Source organism: Perognathus longimembris, chromosome 7 (genome assembly GCF_023159225.1).
Source record: "Perognathus longimembris pacificus isolate PPM17 chromosome 7, ASM2315922v1, whole genome shotgun sequence".
In the NCBI taxonomy this organism is placed as follows: Eukaryota; Metazoa; Chordata; class Mammalia; order Rodentia; family Heteromyidae; genus Perognathus; species Perognathus longimembris.
In genome coordinates, this window is record NC_063167.1 from 33,566,613 (window position 1) to 33,589,922 (window position 23,310).

The 23,310-nt window shown below is 34.8% G+C and overlaps 1 protein-coding gene across 1 annotated transcript in view; it reads right to left on the bottom strand.

The window, feature by feature from the left end:
• Faf1 (Fas associated factor 1) overlaps positions 1-23,310 on the bottom strand; it is a 296,655-nt gene that overhangs the window by 64,751 nt on the left and 208,594 nt on the right. The window contains exon 14 of the mRNA XM_048351276.1: positions 1,537-1,673. Within this exon, the coding sequence (XP_048207233.1) occupies positions 1,537-1,673 (137 nt within the window). The remainder of the gene's footprint in view (positions 1-1,536; positions 1,674-23,310) is intronic.

Consider the following 23,310-nt stretch of genomic DNA (forward strand, 5'->3'; position numbering starts at 1 on the left):
CTAAATCCTCCATTACCATTTGGATGGGTTTTTTTTTCTCTTTCTTTTTTTTCTTTTATAATTCATGCTTCTAGAACATCAATAACTTAAACATTTCTTCTAAATGTCAATATATTTCATTATATGGTACCAAAAATTGTTTTTGTTATGACCATGACTAATACATTCAAAGTATTAAAACTTTTAACCTTATAGGACATAAATTTTAGACTGAAAAAAAAATATATTTTTTTGGCCAGTCCTGGGCCTTGGACTCAGGGCCTGAGCACTGTCCCTGGCTTCTTCCCACTCAAGGCTAGCACTCTGCCACCTGAGCCACAGCGCCCCTTCTGGCCGTTTTCCATATCTGTGGTGTTGGGGAATCGAACCGAGAGCTTCATGTGTAGGAGGCCAGCACTCTTGCCACTAGGCCATATTCCCAGCCCCCTGAAAAAAATTTATCATTAGACACAAATACAAAAAATTTGCTTGTTCATTTTACACTAACATTTAATAAGGACTACTTTGTGTCATTGGTGCTGTGGTGCAAGTGGTAGGGCATTAATTAGCCTTGAGCACAGAGAGGCTCAGGGACAGATACCTAGGCCCCCAGTTCAAGCCCCAGGACCAGCAAAAAACAAACAAACAAACAAACAAAAAACCAACCCACAAAACACTAGCTACTATAACACCGAACTTTACAAGAGAGGCAAGATTGAATGTCATCATTATCTATTTACCCTATGTAAGTCAGACTGTTTATGAAGCTAAATGCTCTAGGCTATGGAAAAAACTTAAAATGCTAGAGGTTTTCTTTTGTTTACGGTGTATTTTTAAAAATTATCTTTTAAGTAGTTGTATAAAGGGTGTGTAAGTTTTAAAGTCACTGAAATGTATAAACCTCCAGTCCAGCTTTAAATAGAGCAGAAATGAGTATACCAGACCCAAGCTTTAGCTTGGAAGAGTTGAAAAATGTTTTATTTCTAGTAGCATAGAGGAATATAACACTGTTCTCACTTAAGTTTTTCCACCAGCAAAGTAATACTTTACATAATCCTTGGATACATTTAGTTAACAGAAAAATGATTTATTTGTGTTTTGGTAAAAATATAAACTGTGGTTGAATCTGCAGGCATCAGATAACTTCATGCCTCAGAGTTTTATCCTAGACATAAATCACACAAACAATGAGAAACAATTGCCTCTATGAACAATGCAATTTACAGTGTTCAGCTAGTGGATTTTCTAGATAACTAAAGATAAACACTTCTTTCAACTAATCATTATCAGAACAACAAATCAATGTAAATCAGAAATGCCAGATTTGACAACTAATTATGATCTAATTGCTAAGTTAGAGAATTTAGCAATTCTGATAATTTAATTTGACTATTCTATGTCCTGAGGGTTGTATAGTTTATTAAGATGTTTTTCAGAATGCTTTATATTTTAAAATATAAAATAATGCATCAACAGAAAATAGTACTGTTAGGTTTGATTGTAAAAATTAGTTATCACATATACACAAAGACTTTACTTCACTTGTGACATGTGTACCTTGTATCACATTTAACACTTCATTTGATGATCGTTTTCCCATAATTATCAGGAAAAGTGGAAACTGATCTGTTTTCTGAGTCCGAATGGTTTGTGCAACAACACTGCCGAAGTGTCTATTGCACATTGTTAGAAACCTAAAATAAGACAAAATCCAAAATAATTTCAGGTCAGTTTAGTAAGTTTACTAGTAGCACAACAATAACCTTATTATTGGTTATATAAAAATTTAAGACCACTTGCTTAATATATGTAAAATCTTGCTATATTGAATTTTCATCTAAATCTTAAATGGCTATGACATAGAAAATCATGAATTATACCCTAATTGGTGTCTTGGGCTGACTGTAATATTCTTAGTATTAAATACTGCAAGCTGTATTGCCTAAGTTATGAGGGGAAAAAAAACAAATGAGGAGTGAATTTCTTAACATGGTACAAAGGTAAATTGACTAGCATTATTCTAAGAAACAGAATTCAACTACATTTTCAAAAGTCTTTAGAACCAAGAATTATACTTTAGATTTGTCTTTTCTCTAATAGTAGTAGGTTTTGTATTTAGTATGGGATAAAAATAATAATTCTAAGCTTTTGGCCAAAAAAAGCTTAGAGATATTAGCATATTGAAGTCTAGCATTAGTATTCTTAACACGATCTGGAATAAATGAAAAAACTGATAAAGCTTTTCTCTTCTATTAGAGGACTGTTTGAAATTAGCATTTCTTTCAAGAGAAAAGGGTAGCTTATGATATGTTTTCAGATCTGATGGTAAAAAGTAAATGTCATAATAATAATGAATTATGAAAGACCAAATGCAAATATAGAATGCTTTAATAAGATCCAATTTAATAAAGTCTGTAAAAATAATGGACTTTTAATAACACAGGTCACAAAAGGCAAAACAGTGGAAATTCTGGAGACTAGCCACTGGTACTGGCTTATTAATTCTTAATTATGTTCATAAAAGGCAACTTAAATCGTGTGTTTTCTTATGCCTTATGATAATATTTTAGGTAACAACTCCTCTGAAATGTATGTTCTAGCTGATGAGCAAAGTCTTGTCGTCACACGCATTAGAAGGTAAATCTATTTGAAAAGACAAACGGCATTAAAATGTCATATGCTCAGATTCATTTGATAACCAAATCCAAAACAGAATCAAACCTCTTAATTTTTAAAGCCAATATATTTTCTGTCTATAAAAATTCATTTCAGAATTTTAGGCTGCATCTTTTGTAAAATATGTGCTGTGACTATAGGAAGTCGATATTGTTAAGAATGACTAGGGCTGTCTGCAAGAGTGTCAAGATAAGTTAGCACCATTGCAATAAGTTCATTGGGAGGCGGGTTCATATACACATTTAGAGCAGCAATAACCAGACCTCATGGCAATTTGAAATGACAAGGCCTTAAGAAATCCATTGTCGGCCATGAAATATCAGTGCCCCCATGAAAATTCAAATCTTCACATTCCATGACTATTATGGGATAAAAGGTTCAAGGAGCCTAAGTCTCCATACCAAATTTCACACCCATAGAGCTTTAACTCATCAACAGGGATGTGTAGATCAGGAGACTAGCAAGTTAGGATCTCATTTTTCTTTCTGCTCCTTACTAAAACATTTGAAGTCAGCCTTGACCCTGATCTGATCATTGGCAACCTCTAAAATTAAAGATGTCAAAAAACAGTTGGAATGCCATTTTCTACAAAAGGGAGAAAATAAGTCCTTGTTGCTTTCACACCAATGGATTAAATGGATATCACACAGTAGATGCCCGTCGCAGCACTGGCCTCACAAGAGATATTAGATACTAGCTAAACAGGACAGCCCCTCCCCACCCCCCAAAAAAAAAGGAAAAAAAAAAAAAGAGTGAGCAAGCAGGCCAGAGAGTAGAAAAGATAAGGAAAGAGAGACAGAAAAAAAGGAGAAGGAAAAACGATAAGAGAGGAAGAGAGAAAGGAGAGGACGGTCAGGAACATTTCAGTTCAAAACAAGAAAAACAGATACTGAGAAAAACCATTTTAAGCGAAAAGTATGCTTCTTGTAATTTTGGTACTTTCTTCCCTTTGAACAGGCAGATGACCTAGTAATGGGACCAAAACTTAACTCATGTAACTGACCCCACATTCTAATCAGATGTCATGAAGTTGAATTTCATTGAGTTACAACAGTTTCCAACCCACATAGTGAATGAATGACTACTGTTCTGTAACAAGGGGAAATGGTTATGTGGGATTAAAAGAATTTTTTTTTAATACTTGAGCAAACCAAACAGGAATAAGAAGTTGCCAAATGAATCCCTTGAAACCAAAAGCTGAAAATGACTAATTAGAAAAAAATATGATGCTTTAACTAAAGGTATATATAAGATGAGGGAAGAAGAGTTGATTAAATGAAAAAAGAAAGAGTTTTCACAAATCAGGTATATGTGTAAATTTGAAGTTCTACTACAACTACTGAAAACTAAGTCTGAGAAGATAAAGTAGTTTATACCTAAAGTTTAATGAGGAAATAAGCAAAAGAACTGATGGTTAGGATCATCAGTAAAAATAAAAATAAAAATTTCATTCTCTAAAGCATATATCTATCTTGCTAAAAGAAACCAGGATTACTAATTACATACAAGGGAATAACAATATTTTAACTCAAAACAAGATATAGTTAAATATTTTCAATCTAAGTAAAAATTATGTAAGTCTTTAACTTTTACAAAGCTGGACTCCAACATAAATTATTTATTAATGGAACCTAGCAATTTAGGGGAAAGGAGACAGAATTTCAGTTTTTCCCTAATAAATATACTGAGTGCCATTTTTAAAAAAAGGAATATTTGATATATAAATGGATGAATGGATAGAGAAAATGTAGTATGGGTTCATGAAGGAATATTATTTAGCCATAAAGAAAAAATGAGTTCCCTTTCAAGAAAAGAGATAAAACCGGAAATCATTATTGAGTAAGATAAATCAGGCTCAATAAGCCAAATAGCCTGTTTTCACTCACTTGTGGATTCTAGTCCTAAACATACACATAGATATAAACATACTTAAATACATATACATAGACACATAGACACTCATACACAAACATATATAACATGATTTTAGCTGAGGGAATAAGTAGAAGGAGAGAGATGGAAAAAGAATGATGGAGATGAATAGGATCAAAATACATTTTGTCTCTGTATGAAAAAAATGTGGAGGCAAAGAAACTGCCACTAGAGTTCCTGACTATTACATGTCAATGTGACTTCTGTAAGTTTAAAGATTACTTACATGCAAAGTAGAGATAACACTATCTTTAAAGCACTTATCGTCCATATGGTAGGCCTTGAACATTGGTAGCCATCGTCAAACTCATAATAGTATTTAATATTTTTATTATAATTATTATTATGAGTAAAATGATAGAGCCAGGTCAATACTGAGAGATCTTTTTGCGCAGTAAGATACAGTATCGATGAATTGCTGACTAAATGAAAATAGTTACTGGTTTTATTTTCATTCAGGAAATGAACAAATATATTTGAGAAGAAGGAAAATATAATTATAGATGCTCTAACTATTAATTACTACAAAACTTTAAACATTTAAAAGGGGATACATTCTACTTTCTTTTTAATATGTTTATATTTATAAAGGTAATTAATTTAAAATCAAAAATACCAAAATTTCTGACTGATAATCCTTTAAACATATCTTTTAAAAAGTAGGATTATTTCTTCAAAATGATAGGCTACTGAGCAGAAGAATTAATGTTTAATAATGCTGATAGTCTTCTCGAAAAATATCAAATAGTTTGAGAGAAGTCTTTTGTACTTTCTTAGCTTCAGCTGCTCGCCTTTATTTTAAAAAGCCTATTAAGATGGATCCAACTAGGAAAGTTTATTTTCCCAGTAATAGGCCTCATTTTTATACACATATTCACTCATATGTTTAGGGTATATTGATTCATAGAAAACCAAAATGTAAGATAACAGAACTTAGAGGTTATTTACCTATCTAGCTAAAATAGAATTCTTCTTTCCTCTCATTCTCTCTTTAGTGGGAAAAGAAAGCCAACGTCCTCTAACTTGTAAAGGGAGAATGGTCAAAAATGTCTAGACGAGGTAACAAACAGTACAAGAAATGTATCCAATGCCTAAGGTATGAACTGTAACCTCCCTGTAATTCAGTGTGATAATAAAATTAAAAAAAAAGAGAAAGAAAAAAAATGTCTAAGGTAGACCAGTCAATGTTACTCCCTGCTTCATCATTCTCAAGTTAACATGCCCATTCAACTGTTTAACTAATTTCTGGAATTACCATAGGAAAAGATGTGTGGCACGATTGGGATTGAACCCATTTTCATTTGAAGGTAGCTCTGTATTTTGGAAGTATTCCTCAGCCTTTGTTTCAAATTGAGTAAATAGCGTACATGACTAAGCTGGAGAAGGTGATTATAAATGTAGTGATCCTCAACTTTTACAGGCTTCAGAACCAAACTGTGGAGTTTATTTAAATGAAGGCAATTTCCATCTGCTAGAGATTATAATTCAGTAGATGTGAGTTAAAACCCAGAAAGCTTACTTTCTAATGATGATTTTTACCCTTAAAAATACTTCCAAAGGCCTAAGACTACTCTTCTTACATATTCTATAGGTAAAGGCAGTCTTATGGAAATCATCCTCAAAACACTGTGAGAAGGGGGAAGAGGGAGGGGGGAATGAGGGAGGAGGTAACAAACAGTACAAGAAATGACCCAAGGCCTAACATGTGAAACTGTAACCTCTCTGTACATCACTTTGACAATAAATGGGGGGGGGGGGGGAAAAACCCAAACAACACTGTGGGAAATGGAGCTCTACTGGACCAAGCAGACACTGAGGTGACCACTCTGCAATTGTTAACTCCCAGTTACTTCCTTGGTACTGATGAGTTCTAATCTGATGAGACAAACAGGCAAATACTTCAGAAGTTTGACGCTTCAGGTTATAGAAAAAGAACAAAGTAGAATGGGAGATTATAAAATCAAATATAATGATTAGGTAAAATCCTAAACTGAGATGTCAGTTACACCTGTCTATTATCAGTCTTCAGTTCAAACATATCTTGTCTTTATCATCTTTGGCTGGATCAATTTTTAGGCTGACACTGTATCTATATAAAGATAATAAGCCAGCATTTGACATGGCTGAATAATACTTCACTGAGTCTGTTGCCAGATTTAAACAAACAATTCATTTATACTAGATATTTATTTCTAGTTCCCCTCCCCCCCCCCCCTTTTCTGGTTCCTGAGCTTCTTTTGCTGAAGGCTAGCACTCTACCACTTGAGCCACAGCGCTGCCACTTCCGGCTTTTTCTGTGATTAACTGGAGATAAGAGTCTCACAGACTTTCCTGCCTGGGCTGGCTTAGAACCTCCTTCCTCAGATGTTAGCCTGAGTAGCTGGGATTATAGGCATGAGCCAATGATGTCAGGCTATTTCTAGTTTTTAATCACTATAAACAATGCTACAATAAATATCCTAAAGTTCTGCCTTAAAAAAAAAGTCTGTGGAGGGGCTGGGAATATGGCTTAGTGGAAGAGTGCTTGCTTTGCATGCATGAAGCCCTCAGTTCAATTCCTCAGCACCACATAAACAGAAAAAGCCGAAAATGGTGCTGTGGCTCAAGTGGTAGAGTGCTAGCCTTCAGCAAAAAGAAGCCTGGGACAGTGCTCAGGCCCCGAGTCCAAGCCCAGGACTGGTGCCAAAAAAAAAAAAAAAAAAGTCTGTGGAGTAGAATTACTAGGTAAAAAGGAAACTGTTCTAAAAAAGAATGGTACATAGCTGGGAATATGGCCTAGGGGTATGGTGCTTGCCTTGAATGCATGAAGCCCTGGGTTTGATTACTCAGTAACACATATATAGAAAAAGCCAGAAGTAGTGTTGTAGCTCAAGTGGTAGAGTGCTAGCCTTAAGCAAAAAGAAGCCAGGACAGTGCGCAGACCCTGAGTTCAGGCCCCTGGACTGGCGCAAAAAAATTCAAATAGAAAAATGGTACAGTGACTGACTCTATATACAGACTGTATGTATAATGACAACCAAACCAAATTATAAGCAATTTTATAAAAAAATAAAGGAGAAGATTAGGGAAAAAGCATTGCACACCTGTTTGAAGTTTACATGTCCAAGTAACAGTAAACTGTTAAGTGGTGTCAATAAATTGGCAGTCAGAGTTTTAAGAAACTAATTTTCTTTTGGTTGTGAAGGGATCAAACACAGGACCTCACTCCTGTGAGTAAAGAGTGAGTGGCTACTCATGGGTATTCTCCTTGACAAGGATATAACTTCTTAATCCTCCTGTCATCTATAAATCACTCATTGTTAGAAAGGATTTCAGACAGTGACAGTTTAATGACAGGGGTGCACCTAATCTGTAAAGGACTATTTCTAAAGCTTTTGGAGTAGAGACAATAATCCTAGGTAGATAATTGGCTTATTCTTACCACTACTAGTTGAGTATCCTTAATCCAAAAAAATCTAAACTTCATCATGTGGTATGCCCCCAAAATTTCTGACTTTGATTGGCAGAACTCTGAAATGACATACTTCTGATTTCAGGCATTTCAAATTACAGTGATTCAGTTTACAATAAGAACATAAACATTATTTAAGGACATGAAAACTAAGGGTAAGCCTAATTTTCCTAGAATCTTAGTTGGGGCAAATAATAGAAAACAACTAATTCAATTTCCTATCAAATTCAGAAATGTTTTCCCTAGCAATATAAAAAGGAGAGTAATTTTCCAGGTGCTGTTTAAGAAAGTGAATATATAAAAGCTATACAACATTTCTTCTGTGTTTTTCCTTTTGTCAACCAATAAATATTAAGAGCTTATTAAATACATGACTAGATAAGATATGGCTTTTGTCCTTAGGACACTAGGAATATTTTGACTTTGACAAATCAAGACATTCAAATAGTCACTGTATGATTATGGTACCCTGGGTATTGTATTTACATTTATCTGAATTAGGGAAGGGAAGGGGAACATCAAAATGATGAGACAAAGGATAAAGGGTGAACCAATTCAACAGTGATACTCACAAGACAGTATGTTGGAAATTAACTGTACAACTCTGGGAGAGGGGAAGGACTGGGAGGAGAGAAAGTGGGAGAAAAACGAGGGAGGAGGTAACAAGTATGACAAGAAATGTACTCACCCCTCCTATATAGGGAACAACTAGTACATGATTAGGCTAGTCATAGCAGAAGATCATGATAGCCCAATAGCTATACCCTTATGAACACATAAGGTGATACTGAGTGAAGTGAACTCCATGTTATGGAAACAAGTGTTATATCATTGTTGTAATTATTTTCAACACGCCATGTGAATCCGTACTTTTTGTTTTTTTTCTTGTTTGTTTTGTTTTGTTTCTCTTGTATTCCCTTCCTGTGGATATACCCCCGCTATCACTGTATCTCATATGAGTACCCTGGATACTGTACATATGGGTATTAGAACTACAGAAGGGAAAGGGAATATCAAAATAGAGAGACAAAAGATTAAAAAGACAAACATATCCAAAAGCAATACTTACAAAACTATTTGGTGTAAACCAACTGTACAACTCATGGGGGGAGAAGGAGTGGGAAAGAGGGGAGGGAGGGGGAAATGAGGGAGGCAGTAACAAGAAATGTACTCTCTGCCTTACATATGAAACTGTAACTCCTCTGTACTTCACTCTGACAATATTTTTTTTAAAAAAGAACAAAAAAAGAAATGTACTCACTACCTTATCTATGTAATTGTAAACCCTCTGTACATCACCTTGACAATAAAATTAAATGTAAAAAAACTCTCAAATAATAATCTGGTAGATGACTAGGCCTTAGATTAGTTGTTTAGATTAAGTGCTAGAGGAACATACAAGAAGGCAATGAGGGCCTAACTCATTAGGGGAACTTTATATTGGAAGGTAGTACTTCTGGAGAGCTACTAGAAACAGAGCCAACTGCTTCCTAATACCATATATATATATATGGTCCTATTGTAGAGATTTGAAATACAGACACATGCACATACACACATATGTATATATATATATATACATATAAAACATACATAATAATAACATAGACAAAATAGGAATCATTCTGGGAAAAGCAAAGATTTAGGGTCAAACAAACCTGATATTGTCACTTACTAGTTGTTTCTTTAGACAACTTAATCTGTCTGAGCCTCAGACTTTTCATTTCATATTTAGACTTTGTGATTTTATCATATAAAACATTTCCACCAGGCGGGTTCTGGTGGCTCACACATATAATCCTAGCTACTTAGGAGACTGAGATCTGAGGATTGTGGTTTGAAGCTGGCCCAGTCAGTAAAGTCTGTGAGACTCTTATCTCCAATTAACTGCCAAAAATAAGCCAGAAGTGGAGCAGTCTCTCAAGTGGTAGAGTAAGAGCATTGGGCAAAAAAGCTCAGGGAACATGCTCATGCCCTGAGTTCAAGCCCCAGGACTGGCTCCAACAACAACAACAAGCTATTTCTGCCATTATTTATTATTATATTTTATATTACATATATGTATATAATATATAAGAAATTATTTTTACATAAAATTCTCTCATATTTGAAAAGTACTATTACTCTACTGGCAAATAAAAAAATTAGGAATTTAATACATAATCTAATAAACAAATTTGTCTCATTTAATAAGTTTATTTCTCATTTAATATTAAATCAGATATAAATAATTCGTGTATAAATTAGTAAGTTTGCCTAATGAATAATTATATATTATCTTGGACAAGAGATAAATAAAAACAAATCTATATAACAAATAAATTTTATCTAAGGGATAAAAAAAATAGGAAAGCCTTAGTAGAAACATGGAAGGCCTTTAAAACATAAAAGACCAACAGCACAAAATATTAGCAGGTCAGTCACTCATTAAGGGTTCTGAGCAACAATCAGCTTGCATCTCAGCACTTGACAAAGTCTAGTTTGGGATAGCTGATGTTTGACAGAGTTGAACATATACAGACCACGTAGGGTTTTCCTCTAAGCTCTATACCTATACCTAAATTATCCAAAAGGAACATTTAAGGACCATATCATATAATCTCCCTAAAGAATTACCATTACTGAAAAAAAGATTTAACTCAAAGCTCTCTGCTTTTATAGAGGATTAATAAAAACCTATATAAAATAATCTATTTTTGCAAAACAACAATAGAAGACAATTGGCTATTACTCTTCTTACAACTCTCAAGTAGAAAATCATGCAGCAAGATTTACCCTTGAATTTGGTGTAGGGAAATCTTAAGATAAACCTATAAAGCTTTTACATACCAGACAATAAGAACTATAAATTGTGAACCATTAAACTGTATAGCACATTATTTGGCATACAAAAACATAAAAAATATAAATGGGATGGATGTACAAATGAATGAAAATATGCCTATGGCATTTCCTTCTTTCTTTTCTTTTTTTTTGGCCAGTCCTGTGGCTTGGACTCAGGGCCTGTGCACTGTCCCTGGCTTCTTTTTACTCAAAGCTAGCACTCTGCCACTTGAGCCACAGTGCCACTCTGGCCATTTTCTGTATATGTGGTGCTGGGGAATTGAACCCAGGGTTTCATGTATATGAGGCAAGCACTCTTGCCACTTGGCCATATCCCCAGCCCTGCCTATGGCATTTCCTTTCTTCATTTAACTGCTGGAATTAGAGCTGAATTTGGTGTGAATACCAGCAACTAGAATGATGAGGGAATTATTATAATCTGAGGATATGTTAATATCTTGAGTTTCAAAAAGTACCTATCAGTAAACTTGTCCTGAGTGCCCTACAAAATCTAGAATAGTTGCTTAGAGAATGGTGAATATTTATGAATACTTTGAATATAGAAGTGATGAACAGGAGGGAGTATATCCATCAGAACCTGGACATGTCTAAGAATGAAGCAAATTACCAAGAATAAAAAGACAAACGACTACAAAGCAATACTTGCAAAACTGGTGTAAACCAATTGAACAACTCATGGGGGGAGAGGGGAAGGGGGAGGGGGGAATGAGGGAGGAGGTAACAAACAGTACAAGAAATATATCCAATGTCTAACATATGAAACTGTAACCTCTTGACAATAAATAAGAAAAAAAAGAAAAAAACTCAAAACCAAAATAATAATAATAATAATAATAATAATAATAATAATAATAATAATAATGGCACAAGCCAGGAGGTAGGGCCTCATATCTGTAATCCTAGCTACTCAAGAGGCTGAGATGTCAAAGATCATAGTCAAAGGTAACCCAGGCAGAAAAGTCCTCAAGATTTCTTTTCCAAAATAACCAGAAAAAAGCTGGGCTGGACTCATGGCTCAAGTGGTAGAACACCAGCCAATCAAGAAAGCACAAGGTGGGCTGGGGATATGGTCTAGTGGCAAGAGCGCTTGCCTCGTATACTTGAAGCCCTGGGTTCGATTCCCCAGCACCACATATATAGAAAATGCCCAGAAGTGGCGCTGTGACTCAAGTGGTAGAGTGCTAGCCTTGAGCAAAAAGAAGCCAGGGACAGTGTTCAGGCCCTGAGTTCAAGGCCCAGGACTGGCCAAAAAAAAAGAAAGCACAAGGTCCTGAGCTCAAATCCTGGTATAGGCAAAATACACACACACACACACACACACACACACACACACACACACACACAACAAACCACAAAAAAAGCACAAATGAACATACAACAAACAATGGTGTATAAAGAGTTAGGGTCTCATCAGTGAGTGATAAAATTTGGAAAAGTTAATAGAGTCTTCAAAGATCAATTGCATTAATAGAGAATGGCAGAGACCAGAATTAATATAAACTCAAGGTGGAAAGTGTATGCTGGTTGGGGGAATTTCAGATGACTCTCTGAGTTCTACGGAAGCCAATAATCAAATTCTACAATGGATTGCACATAGCACTAGAAAACCTTTTTTTTTTTTTTTTTTCTGGAGCACGATGCTCAATCCTCATAGTTTTAGAAGAGGATGAGTTTAGACACATTATCTAAATGAAAAACAATGGAAGGAACTAATGCTTGGTAGTAAAGGAAGGAAAAATAGGGCAAATTAGCTAAGAAACTGATAAATGAGAAGAGAAAGGCATATTTGAAGTAATGCACTAGAACCAAAAAGGAGTTGTAGAAAGTCTCCTGTTATAGATGCACTATAACAAAGACTTTTTATAGCAGCTCAAAACCTATTCTTTTGGAGCTGGGGATATGGCCTAGTGGCAAGAGTGCCTGCCTCATATACATGAGGCCCTGGGTTCGATTCCCCAGCACCACATATACAGAAAATAGCCAGAAGTGGCGCTGTGGCTCAGTGGCAGAGTGCTGGCCTTGAGCAAAAAGAAGCCAGGGACAGTGCTCAGGCCCAGAGTCCAAGCCCCAGGACTGGCCAAAAAAAAACAAAACAAAAAAACTACTCTTTTGAAGCTTTCAGTTTCCTGTCCTGACAGTATATAGGAAGAGGTTGGAACAGTATCACTTAAGCATATTATAGGGAGGAAGGCCTTCACTGCTACAAATTCCATCACTCAACAAGTACAATTCACTAATCAGCAACTCTAAGATTTGGTGAACATCATGTTTATTTGTTCCAAGCAAAAATATTCATGTCTCATACTCTTTTATATTCCCCATAATGCTTTGTACACAGTAATTATTCAGTACATATTTGTTGTTGAATCATCCTACATGTTAAGGTCTTAGAACAAGAAGCATTATTTAGCAAAAATGGATAGGTATTTCAATCCTGGAAAGTCATTTGGATGACCATCATTAAGTTACAGAACCTCTCTGTACAAAAGAGTTTCCTCATATATGAAATGAAATTATTGCTACTTACCTTGTCAAACTACGGTAAAGATTACATAAGGCAATGTACACAAAGGAGGTCATGTAGTACTGTCTGACACTGTAAGTAGGCGGCTTCATAGTTGTAGTTATTAGCTGTTCTTTTTTCTTTTTTTTTTTAAAGCAGTAATGATAATCTTGTTCTTAGCTACTGATATTCTTTTTTCTTTTTTAAACTATTGACTCCTTACAAGTAGCATGAACTTGGAAGTCAGTTTTTAGTGAGAAGAAGCTGCCTTTAAGAAGTAAAGTGGAATTCATTAGGCACACTCTACTAAAACAGGAAATCATCACAAGATGGTTAGGACAGCATGTTCTATCTGTTTATAAACTTTACTAACACTTATTTGAAAAATGGAATCTTGCTAGGTGTAGTGGTTCACACCTGCAATCCCAGCACCTGGGAGGCAGAGGTAGGAAGGAAGATTGTGAGTTTGAAGCCAGCCTGGATTCCATAAAACCCTGTCCCCCCAAAAAAGAAATCTTGCTGACCTCTTATTTTTCTGTTGAAAACAATTATGTCCAAATTAGAATTTTTCAGATAAAGTCCAAATGTCTCAGGTAAAATATGTCAACTTACTATATTTATAGAAATAACAACAACAACAAAAGATCTAGGAGTGTTCTACTATCTGCCTAATATTGCCTTGCTCTTTTTATAATTTCACTGCCTGACTGAGCCTTACTTCTTAACTGCTTAACATTTTATGACTGGCATGTTACTGGCCAAACAAAAAGGAAATAGTTGTACTGAGAGCCACAGTTCCTTAAGAACAGCTACTGACATATGCAAATATATGTAGACTTTGCTGTTGAAACTAGTTAGTAAAAACCTATGTAGCTTTTCTAATAGGCATAACATAAACTGTTGTTGAGACAATTAAGCAATTTAGTTGGGAACTTTTCAGACACTTCTTTCCTATTGTAACTGGCAAACAATTTCTCAGACTGAGGTACAGCAATCAAAGATTCTTTATTTTACCAATAACCATATGATATTCCTTCCCTAGCAGTGGTGTGCAAGGTTAAAGAGGGCTTTTTTGGTGCTGCTATCTTGAGAAAAATAAATGTATATGAAAGTAAACTCTTTAGAATTCTTTAAATTGTTGCTCTGACTATAAATTGATAAAAATGGCAGATGGCCTTAATAGAAATCCCTATAGTTAGTCTTAGATATGTGAATAATAGAAATCTATCACTCATCACTTCAATACAATCAAGTTCCAAAATACAAGCATATGTTTGAGGAAAGGAAACCAACTCAATCCCTAATGAATTATTTTCACATAAGAAACAGGATTCTTCTTTACCCTCCACTTCAGAGTATTAGAGACTTTTCATTTTAGGTAATTAATATCTAGCAGATAGATCATTAAGACTGGTGGGCACAAAAAGTGTTTTGATTACCTATGCAGAGTGACATGCAAAGGGCAAAGTGTTGGAGGAACTAAATTCTACGTGTAATTTAATGTAACTGAATGAACATGTTATACACTATTTCTGATTTAGTATAAGGTTTTATTGAAAAGCAGAAGAGAAATATGCTATTAATGTAAAGCATAGGTGATACAATTACTAAAATGTCTCCAGAAACCACCATGAATGTAAGTTGTTAATGGTAGAGCAGTTATAAAAAAAATTTGAGACCTTTTCAATTTCATATAAGAAGAAAAGGAAAAGACTTGGTGGTATATATTAAGATAGTTCATTTATAATGTATGACCTACATGTTTAAGACTTAATAAACAACAGTTTCTGAGATAGTAATAATAGTGACTGGATTGTTTACATAAGCTAGTATTGTATATCTTATGGTGATTCAACACAGAAGTTTGAAGCATTGAGAAAATATTGTATTTTTAAAACGCTTTGTTATGAAAACTTTAAGGAAAATTAAGAATAAAATAATTGTGCAAAATTTCAAAAAAAAAAAGATAGTTCATTTAATGACTTATTGTTAAAATTTGCTTCATGAGATGGGTCATCATTTGCAACCTATATAAATATCAAGTCAGGTACCTCTGGCATTCAAATTTTTTGAAGCTGTATATCCTAAAATACAAGATGCCCAGCTGCTGATGTGTGTGTGTGTGTGTGTGTGTGTGTGTGTGTGTGTGTGTGTGAGATAATCTTTATATATAGCCATATGTAAGTATATAACAAGGTGTCACAGAACAGGAAATGATTTAGCAACAAATTACAAGGTGCCAGGGCTTGGTATTATACTCAAGATGCATCTTGTATCTTGAGAAGGTTATGATTTAAAAAACTCTGTGACTCAAGATACCTAGGATACTCAAACCTACAGTCTAGGAGAAAAACCAAGGACAGATTGACAAAGTAACCAAAAAAAAAAAATCTGGTGCAAGAGAAAATTAGGATCTGACAAAAACTTATAACATAGTTCTTGATAGATTTTTCTTTTCTTTCTTTTTGTCAGTTGTAGGACTTGAACTCAGGGCCTGGGAGCTGTCCCTGAGACTCTGCACTTGAGCAACAGTGCCACTAACATAGGTTTTTTGTTTTTGTTTTTTTTTTACTAATTGTCAATTGTATTATTACCTTTGTATGGTCCTTTTCTAGTAGTAGTTTTTCATATAGACTGTCCACTGATAACTGTATCTAAGTTAAATGCACATTTTCTGAATAGCCTTAATTACATTAATATGGAGGGAAAACACAATTCCTCCACAAATGTTTGCATTAGACACAATGCATACACCATCAGACAATTATAATTGCAGTACTAGGTACTAGTGTGGGAATTATCCAAATCAGAGTAGAAGAGCTGTGTAGACTGGTAATTTTAAATGATATCAAAGGACATTTTTAAAGTATAGTCTGTTTAAAAAAGAGCAAAGTGTGTATTATAGACCACTTATAGTCATCAACTATATCACAAAGATTGGCTTGTTGTTAATAGTAAGAGGCCATCACCTTTTATCCATTCACTTTCTACCTTCCTTTCAATACTATCAGGAAACTATTCACAAGTGCACTCCTGGACAATGCTGAGCAGTAATTATGACTTGCTGACAAAGAGATATGAACAATTACGGAGCCCATTTTGAAACCCTACACTAATAAAGTCATTAGATGCTGCCCTTGCCATGATCCTTCTAAAAGCTTCTGAAGTTACAAGAACACACGGCATTGTTTGCAGGGACAATTGCTGCTGGCAGAACGCAAACCTTGAGTTAAACCATGCTGCAAATTGATCTTGACATTCTGTTAAGACCGCCACTAAAAATCAAAAGCAGAGGAGAAAAGGAGAAAATGAGTGGGTAGGATGTAATCATGGAACAGGAGGGGTTCCTCCTCACCTTCTCTCCTCCCTCTTCACAAAACAAACCAGGGAGAAAATGACAAACTCTCCTGGTGTTTTGGAACCTTTATTTTAAAGCATTAATTAAGCCCTTGACCTGGGATGTTTAAGATGGCAATACACTTCCTTCAAAAGCACTGGAAGGAAAATGTTGCACAAAAGAAAAAATGAAGCTTGGGAAAAATAATATGGAAATCTGGCATGAAGACTCACTGGAAGTCTTAGTACCCTGACCACACGTTCATCTGCTTTATCTGTTACCCCTACAGAATCCATATTTGCTCCTAGGGTACCAGCTGTAAATTAACACTCCTTGTGTCTTCCATGCAGACTGTGCACCTGGGCCATATTTGCTAGATCAAATCAAAGTGTAGGGTTAGAGTAACATGGTCAGAGAGCTTCAGATAAGCATGAACTACCAAGTAGTTAGAATTAAGGGTAAGCCACTGTGAATATGTCCAATTACTGAGATGGAAAGTACAATGAAAACAACCTCCATACATGCTTTAAGTCAATTAGCTCTTGTCAAGGAATATTGAATATTAAGGATAACAAGTACCTGTCAGTATAGTAGCTGAAATTTTCAGTGACCTAAAATAGGGAACTCATGAACATTAAGTTGTGAATAATGATACTACATATATAAAATTTAACAGTACTATAGGGTGTTAAATGAAACCTAGGCACCATTAGAAATTCCTAGAACATGAAGCTCATCTTAATACTATACAAATACTGTACAATGAATATCTGGCTTAATAGTTTGTAGCAAGTATACTAGTGTGCAAGACAACTTTACTCCAGGAATTTACAAACAACTAAGCCTTAAGTACTCATAGGCAGGGGATGACTCCGCACTATGGTAAGTATACTCAATGTTTGATTTTCAAGTTTTCTAAAATTGGCCTATGCCAGCACCTATATTTGCTATATTTGTAGGTCTTCATAATCATAAGAGACAACCACAAACAGCTTATTCCTAGTTAACCCTGTAGTTTATTGTGTACTATGTGATATGGCCTTCCTGGATGAAGCAACTTCAGCCTTGGGAGATACAAGTCCCACTGTTCCATGAACCTAAGGTGTCTAAACAACTTTAATACAAGGAAGCAAATTAATAGATATTCATATGTTATTATTTACTGATAAAGGAAGTGTGCCTAGCTGCTGGGCACAACTTAACATGTAGCCAATCTAGCATTCTGGTCCCAAGGAATTTAATCAATTCTACCACCATTACAGAAGGTTCAGTGTCATCCCAGAAAGGCATAATTTGAGTGGCCAATTGCTTCTGGGATATCACAGAAACATGATAAAATCAGCAGCAGAAGAAGAAAACCCTCTGGAACTACTAAATTAACTTATCTAGACTGGAGTTCAAGACATTTCCAGATGGCCCCAGGGCACCTGAGCACAGGCCATGGTATTATGTGGCCACCAAAAGACAAGGTACAGAATATGGACATTTTTAGTTCATTTTGTAAGGAAGCCTTCATTTTTTTACTCCTATTAGTGGCTACAGGGGAAGATGACACAGAGACATATACTAGTGTTTCCAATGTCTTTGCTGTTACTGAAAGTAGCTCTCTCTTATCTACAATATTTCAATAAGTCTATTATTTGCTTAGAGCCAATACAGCTTTTTTGTTGATCGGTCATGGGGCTTGAACTCTGGGCCTGGGTGCTGTCCCCAAGCTCTTCAACTCAAGACTAATGCTCTACCACTTGAGCCACTGTGCCACTTCCAGTTTTCTGATGGTTAATTGGAGATAAGAGTCTCAAGGAATTTCCTGCCTGGGCTGACTTTGAACCACGATCCTCAGATCTCAACCTACTGAGTCGCTAGGATTATAGGTGCAAGGCACCAGCATCCAGCTTAGCTTTTTTTTTTTTTTTTTAAAGGCATAGTGGAAAGCAATAAAATTATAGACATAGCACCTTAGGGAGCTGAGAACCTATGAAGGTGATAGATAATAACCACATAAGCCAGTATACTAATACATAGTATATTACAGGATCATATAGAAAGTACATTTTAACCTAGATTCAGGCAAGGAAAGGGTAAGGAAATGTAAGGCTTCTTAAATGCAACATTTGTTCTGAATTTTAAGAAATTGTTCTTTCACAGCAAAGAATAAGAATACACTAAGAATAGATTGTACTCTAATTAGATCTCAGTTATTGACTCTTCATGCTAAACACTTACTTCTTTTGTAAAAATAACAAAATCTGCAACATATAACGTAACATAAAAACAACTTCAGAAAAAGTAAAATTCTGATTTCATATTCCTGTGTATCATCTCTTTCAAGTAGTTTTGTGAACCCCTCAGGTTCACTAGGAAATTCACTCTGAAAGAAACTTGAACATACCTCATACGTACTAGCTCTTTTGTCTTGCTTACTAAACTATGAATGTTTTGAGACTAGGACTGTGTCTTCTTTTCAGCCTCAGTTTCTCAGCACCATTCCTAGTTCACATTAAACATTCAGTTAGTATTTACTCATTGAATAAAAATAAAATGAGGTATAATATATTGCTTAAGATATGTAATTTTAGACATATCCAGAAGTGATTTTTCAGAATTTTGTTTATATCACTTGTTATTTTATTTATTTATTTATTTATTTATTTATTTATTTATTTATTTATTTATTTATTTATTTTTGGCCAGTCCTGGGGCTTGGACCTCAGGGCCTGAGCACTGTCCCTGGCTTCCTTTTGCTCAAGGCTAGCACTCTGCCACTTGAGCCACAGCGTCACTTCTGGCCATTTTCTGTATATGTGGTGCTGGGGAATTGAACCCAGGGTCTCATGAATACGAGGCAGGCACTCTAGCCACTAGGCCATATCCCCAGCCCTATATCACTTGTTTTTATTTCATTTACATCTGATTGTTTTTATCATGATTACTAATCAAGTGAACAATAAAGAAATTATACCCTCTAGCACATCTAAAGGTTATGACCCTAAAGCCTAAGTGGATATGACAGACAACATGATGACAGGATTTCCCATTACAGAAAAATATTTTGAAATATTTTAAGCTCGATTGTAAATAAGCAATTCTGAAGTTACAGCAACATTCTTGGATGAAATTGGATGCATAATTTATTTCCTAAATATTTATTTTCTTTCTCCTAGAATTTTTAAATGAGACAAATAAAATGAATGGCCTCTTCTATAGGAGATCACTAGTAAGAGAGAAGACAGACACTAATCATTTTATTGCTAGTTCATGCTCTCAATGTTCCCAATGCATTTTATACAGATACAGATTGGTTTAAATATTCAACGGAAAAAGAAAACTTTTTGAGTAATTTTAGAAGTGGAAAATTCCAACCATCACCATCACAGAGGTCATGACATTTTACAGAAATATGTTTCTTAGCTGGGTGTGGTAGTCCACATTTGTAACCTTACCACTTTTCAATGATTAAAGCTGGAGGATCAAGAGTTTAAAACTACAAAAACAAACAATAACCATCTTGGGGTATGGAAGGGAGACATACCAAGAAGCAAACAAAAAAAGGCAACAAAAATCTGTTAAATCTTAATATTTTTAATTTTAGTTTGTTAGAGAAATTGGGAAAATTATCTTTAAAAGTGATATTCATGTGAGCCTCCAGCACAACCATGTTCATCACAGCACAATTTGTCATCGCTAAAATACAGAACCAACCCAGATACCCCTCAGTCGATAAGTGGATCAAGAAAATGTGGTATATATACACAATGGAATTATATGCCTCTATCAGAAAGAATGACATTGTCCCATTTGTAAGGATATGGAAGGACTTGGGGGAAAAAAAAAAACAAAAAACATACTAAGTGAAGTGAGCCAGACCCCAAAAACCAGACTATGGTTTCCCTCATCTGAAATAATTAGTACATCTAGAATAACCATAGCAGAAGATCACAATGGTTCAATAGCTATGTACATATGAACATATCAGATGATCCTATGCGAAATGAACTCCAAGTTATGGAATCAAGTGGCTTATCATTATTATTGTTATTTTCAACATGCCATGTGAAATTATGCATTTTTATTTTGTCTTTGTTTCCCATAGTTTTACCCCTGATGTCACTGTAACTGATTTTGGTACCCTGCATATTGCATATACATGTATTGGAACTAAGGAAGGGAAGGGGAATATCAAAATGGAGAGACAAAGGATAAAAGACAAACCAATATAACAGTGATACTTAACAAAACCATATGCTATAAACCAACTGTACAACTCATGGGGGTGGAGGCAAATGAAGAAGTGGGGAAAATGAGGGAGGAGGCAACAAGTTGGATGAGAAATGTATGCACAGCCTTATGTATGAAACTGTGACCTCTCTATATATCACCTTGACAATAAATAAATAAAAAAATTTAAAGTGATATTTGCATTTGTCAATACCACAGAATTCACTTAGTTCAAAATCCTTCACTTCTGCATACATCAGATATTCATAGAAAATTGTGATTGAAGGACTAATGTTCCTATAAGCTTAATCAAAATACGCATATTCCTCAACCAAAACTGTATTTGCTTGGCAAGTTCCTTACCATAATAGACAACAATTTCCAGAGCTGAAACATCAGGTAGAGTCCTAGAAAACCACTAAGAAATCATCTAGGCCCAGGATACTTGAAATTCATACAATTTGTCTAACTAGCTTAGCCAGATATGAGAACAGAAAAATGATCCATCAGGAATTTATTTTCAAACTATACCTAAAATAAAGGAATAACTAAATGGAAGCACACAGTAACAATCTTACCTCATATACCTAGAAATGGATTGATCATCTCCATATATTAGTATGTACTATTTCAATTGGTAAATGATGGCATAACGGTTGATAAGTAGCCTAATGGTTAATAAATACTAGGTGCAGGTAGTCTTTTCTGAATAAAGAATATAAATTTGAGATTTGTTATTGAAATGAATGCTACCATTAATTTTCATGTGATATAAAAATCCAAGTAAGATCATAAAGCAGAAAACAAAATCAGACAATTTTATTTAGATGAGACTACAATAGTAAGAAAATTATGGCTAAGCTCACTCCCCTTTTAGGAAATCTAATTATTTTACAGTTTCATATATCACAGGAAACTCATTCTTAATGTCTTTGATAATATGCTATTCTATGAATTTTTATCCTTTATTTATAAATATCTATTTCTCATTTGCCTTAACAGTAATGGAACCACATCAAAAGTAGCTATGTATCTATTTGTTAGTTTAACATAGAGAAATGGACTGCCTTTACATTATTAATCTGAATTCCTGGATATTTCTATTTGTAATCTTTAGTATGACTTTTTATTCTCATGACAGTTAATAAGGAGAGACCACATTTTAAAAACTGTAGACTGAAATATCCTATCATACTTCATAGTTGGTCCTGCAATTCATTGAGAAATGTCTCTAAAGCCTTAAACAAGGCCTTTATTTAGTGTTTTTAAAAAAGTGTCATAAGGAGTTAATAGGACACAGCTGTACTGGTTCTTTCTAATAAGCAGCTTCTGTCGCTTTGGTCACCACAGGTGTCTCTGTAACCTGCAAACTCTTATTACTAGTGTATCAAAGTTGTGCTACTTAACAGACTTCTTTAGTAAAATATAACAAAGCAATTGCATGGCTGTTGATTGCCAGTCATAAAAAAAATCCTCAAACACTGTTTTTCAAAAGAAACTACACTGCAATTTTTTGTCATTGTAAAATAAAAGGAACTAAGGAATTAAATGGAGGATAGAACAAAATAACAGCAGGTAGCCCACTGAACTTAGCCACTACAGATGGTTTAGAAATAGTGTTTCCTTCTCCATCAAGTTGTAGATAAAAGGAAAAGGAGGAGATTCCTTACTGCCAGTGAATGCCAAAAGATTTAGCCAAGTCTCCAGTCTATGTATTTTGCCTCATGAAAGACCTTCGATGCTGCATTTTTATCTGTTTTTGGCACTGCTTTTCATCACCTTTAACTGAGTGTGAATAATAACCTGATTTAATTTAAACAAATACAGGTGCTAAAGGTTCTTTATTTATGTATAACACGGAACATTTCCAAGGCAGAACGAAGTCATTCTAGGAAATTTCCTAACCATTTGCTTAAAGAAATGAAGTATTAGATGAAAAAATTGCTTTTGCTTCAACATTCTTTTGCCTCACATTTAGGAGAAGAATCATCTTTCTTTTCAGATTCAGAGTACATTAAATGAAGTCTGAATGTTGACCAAAACTTCAGTGAGCCATAAAATAATATAAAGACAAATCAGATGATTTCTAATTGTTCTATAATCGCTTAAATTAGGTAACTATAATAGGCTTGCCTTGAAATGAATTAATTTAATCTCCCTGTTTATAAGCCAGAAGCCTGTGATTATAGCTATGTTAACACACCCAAAATAGCATCATGGGATGTTATGGCCACATGTGTAATTAAACATGATGAATACAAATTTCAGATGGGAACCCTAAGAAGCAAAATAATGAAGAATTGTCACTTACAGATATTATGATTAACAAACTGAGTAAACTTATACTGACAACTAGGAAAGGGATTTTTT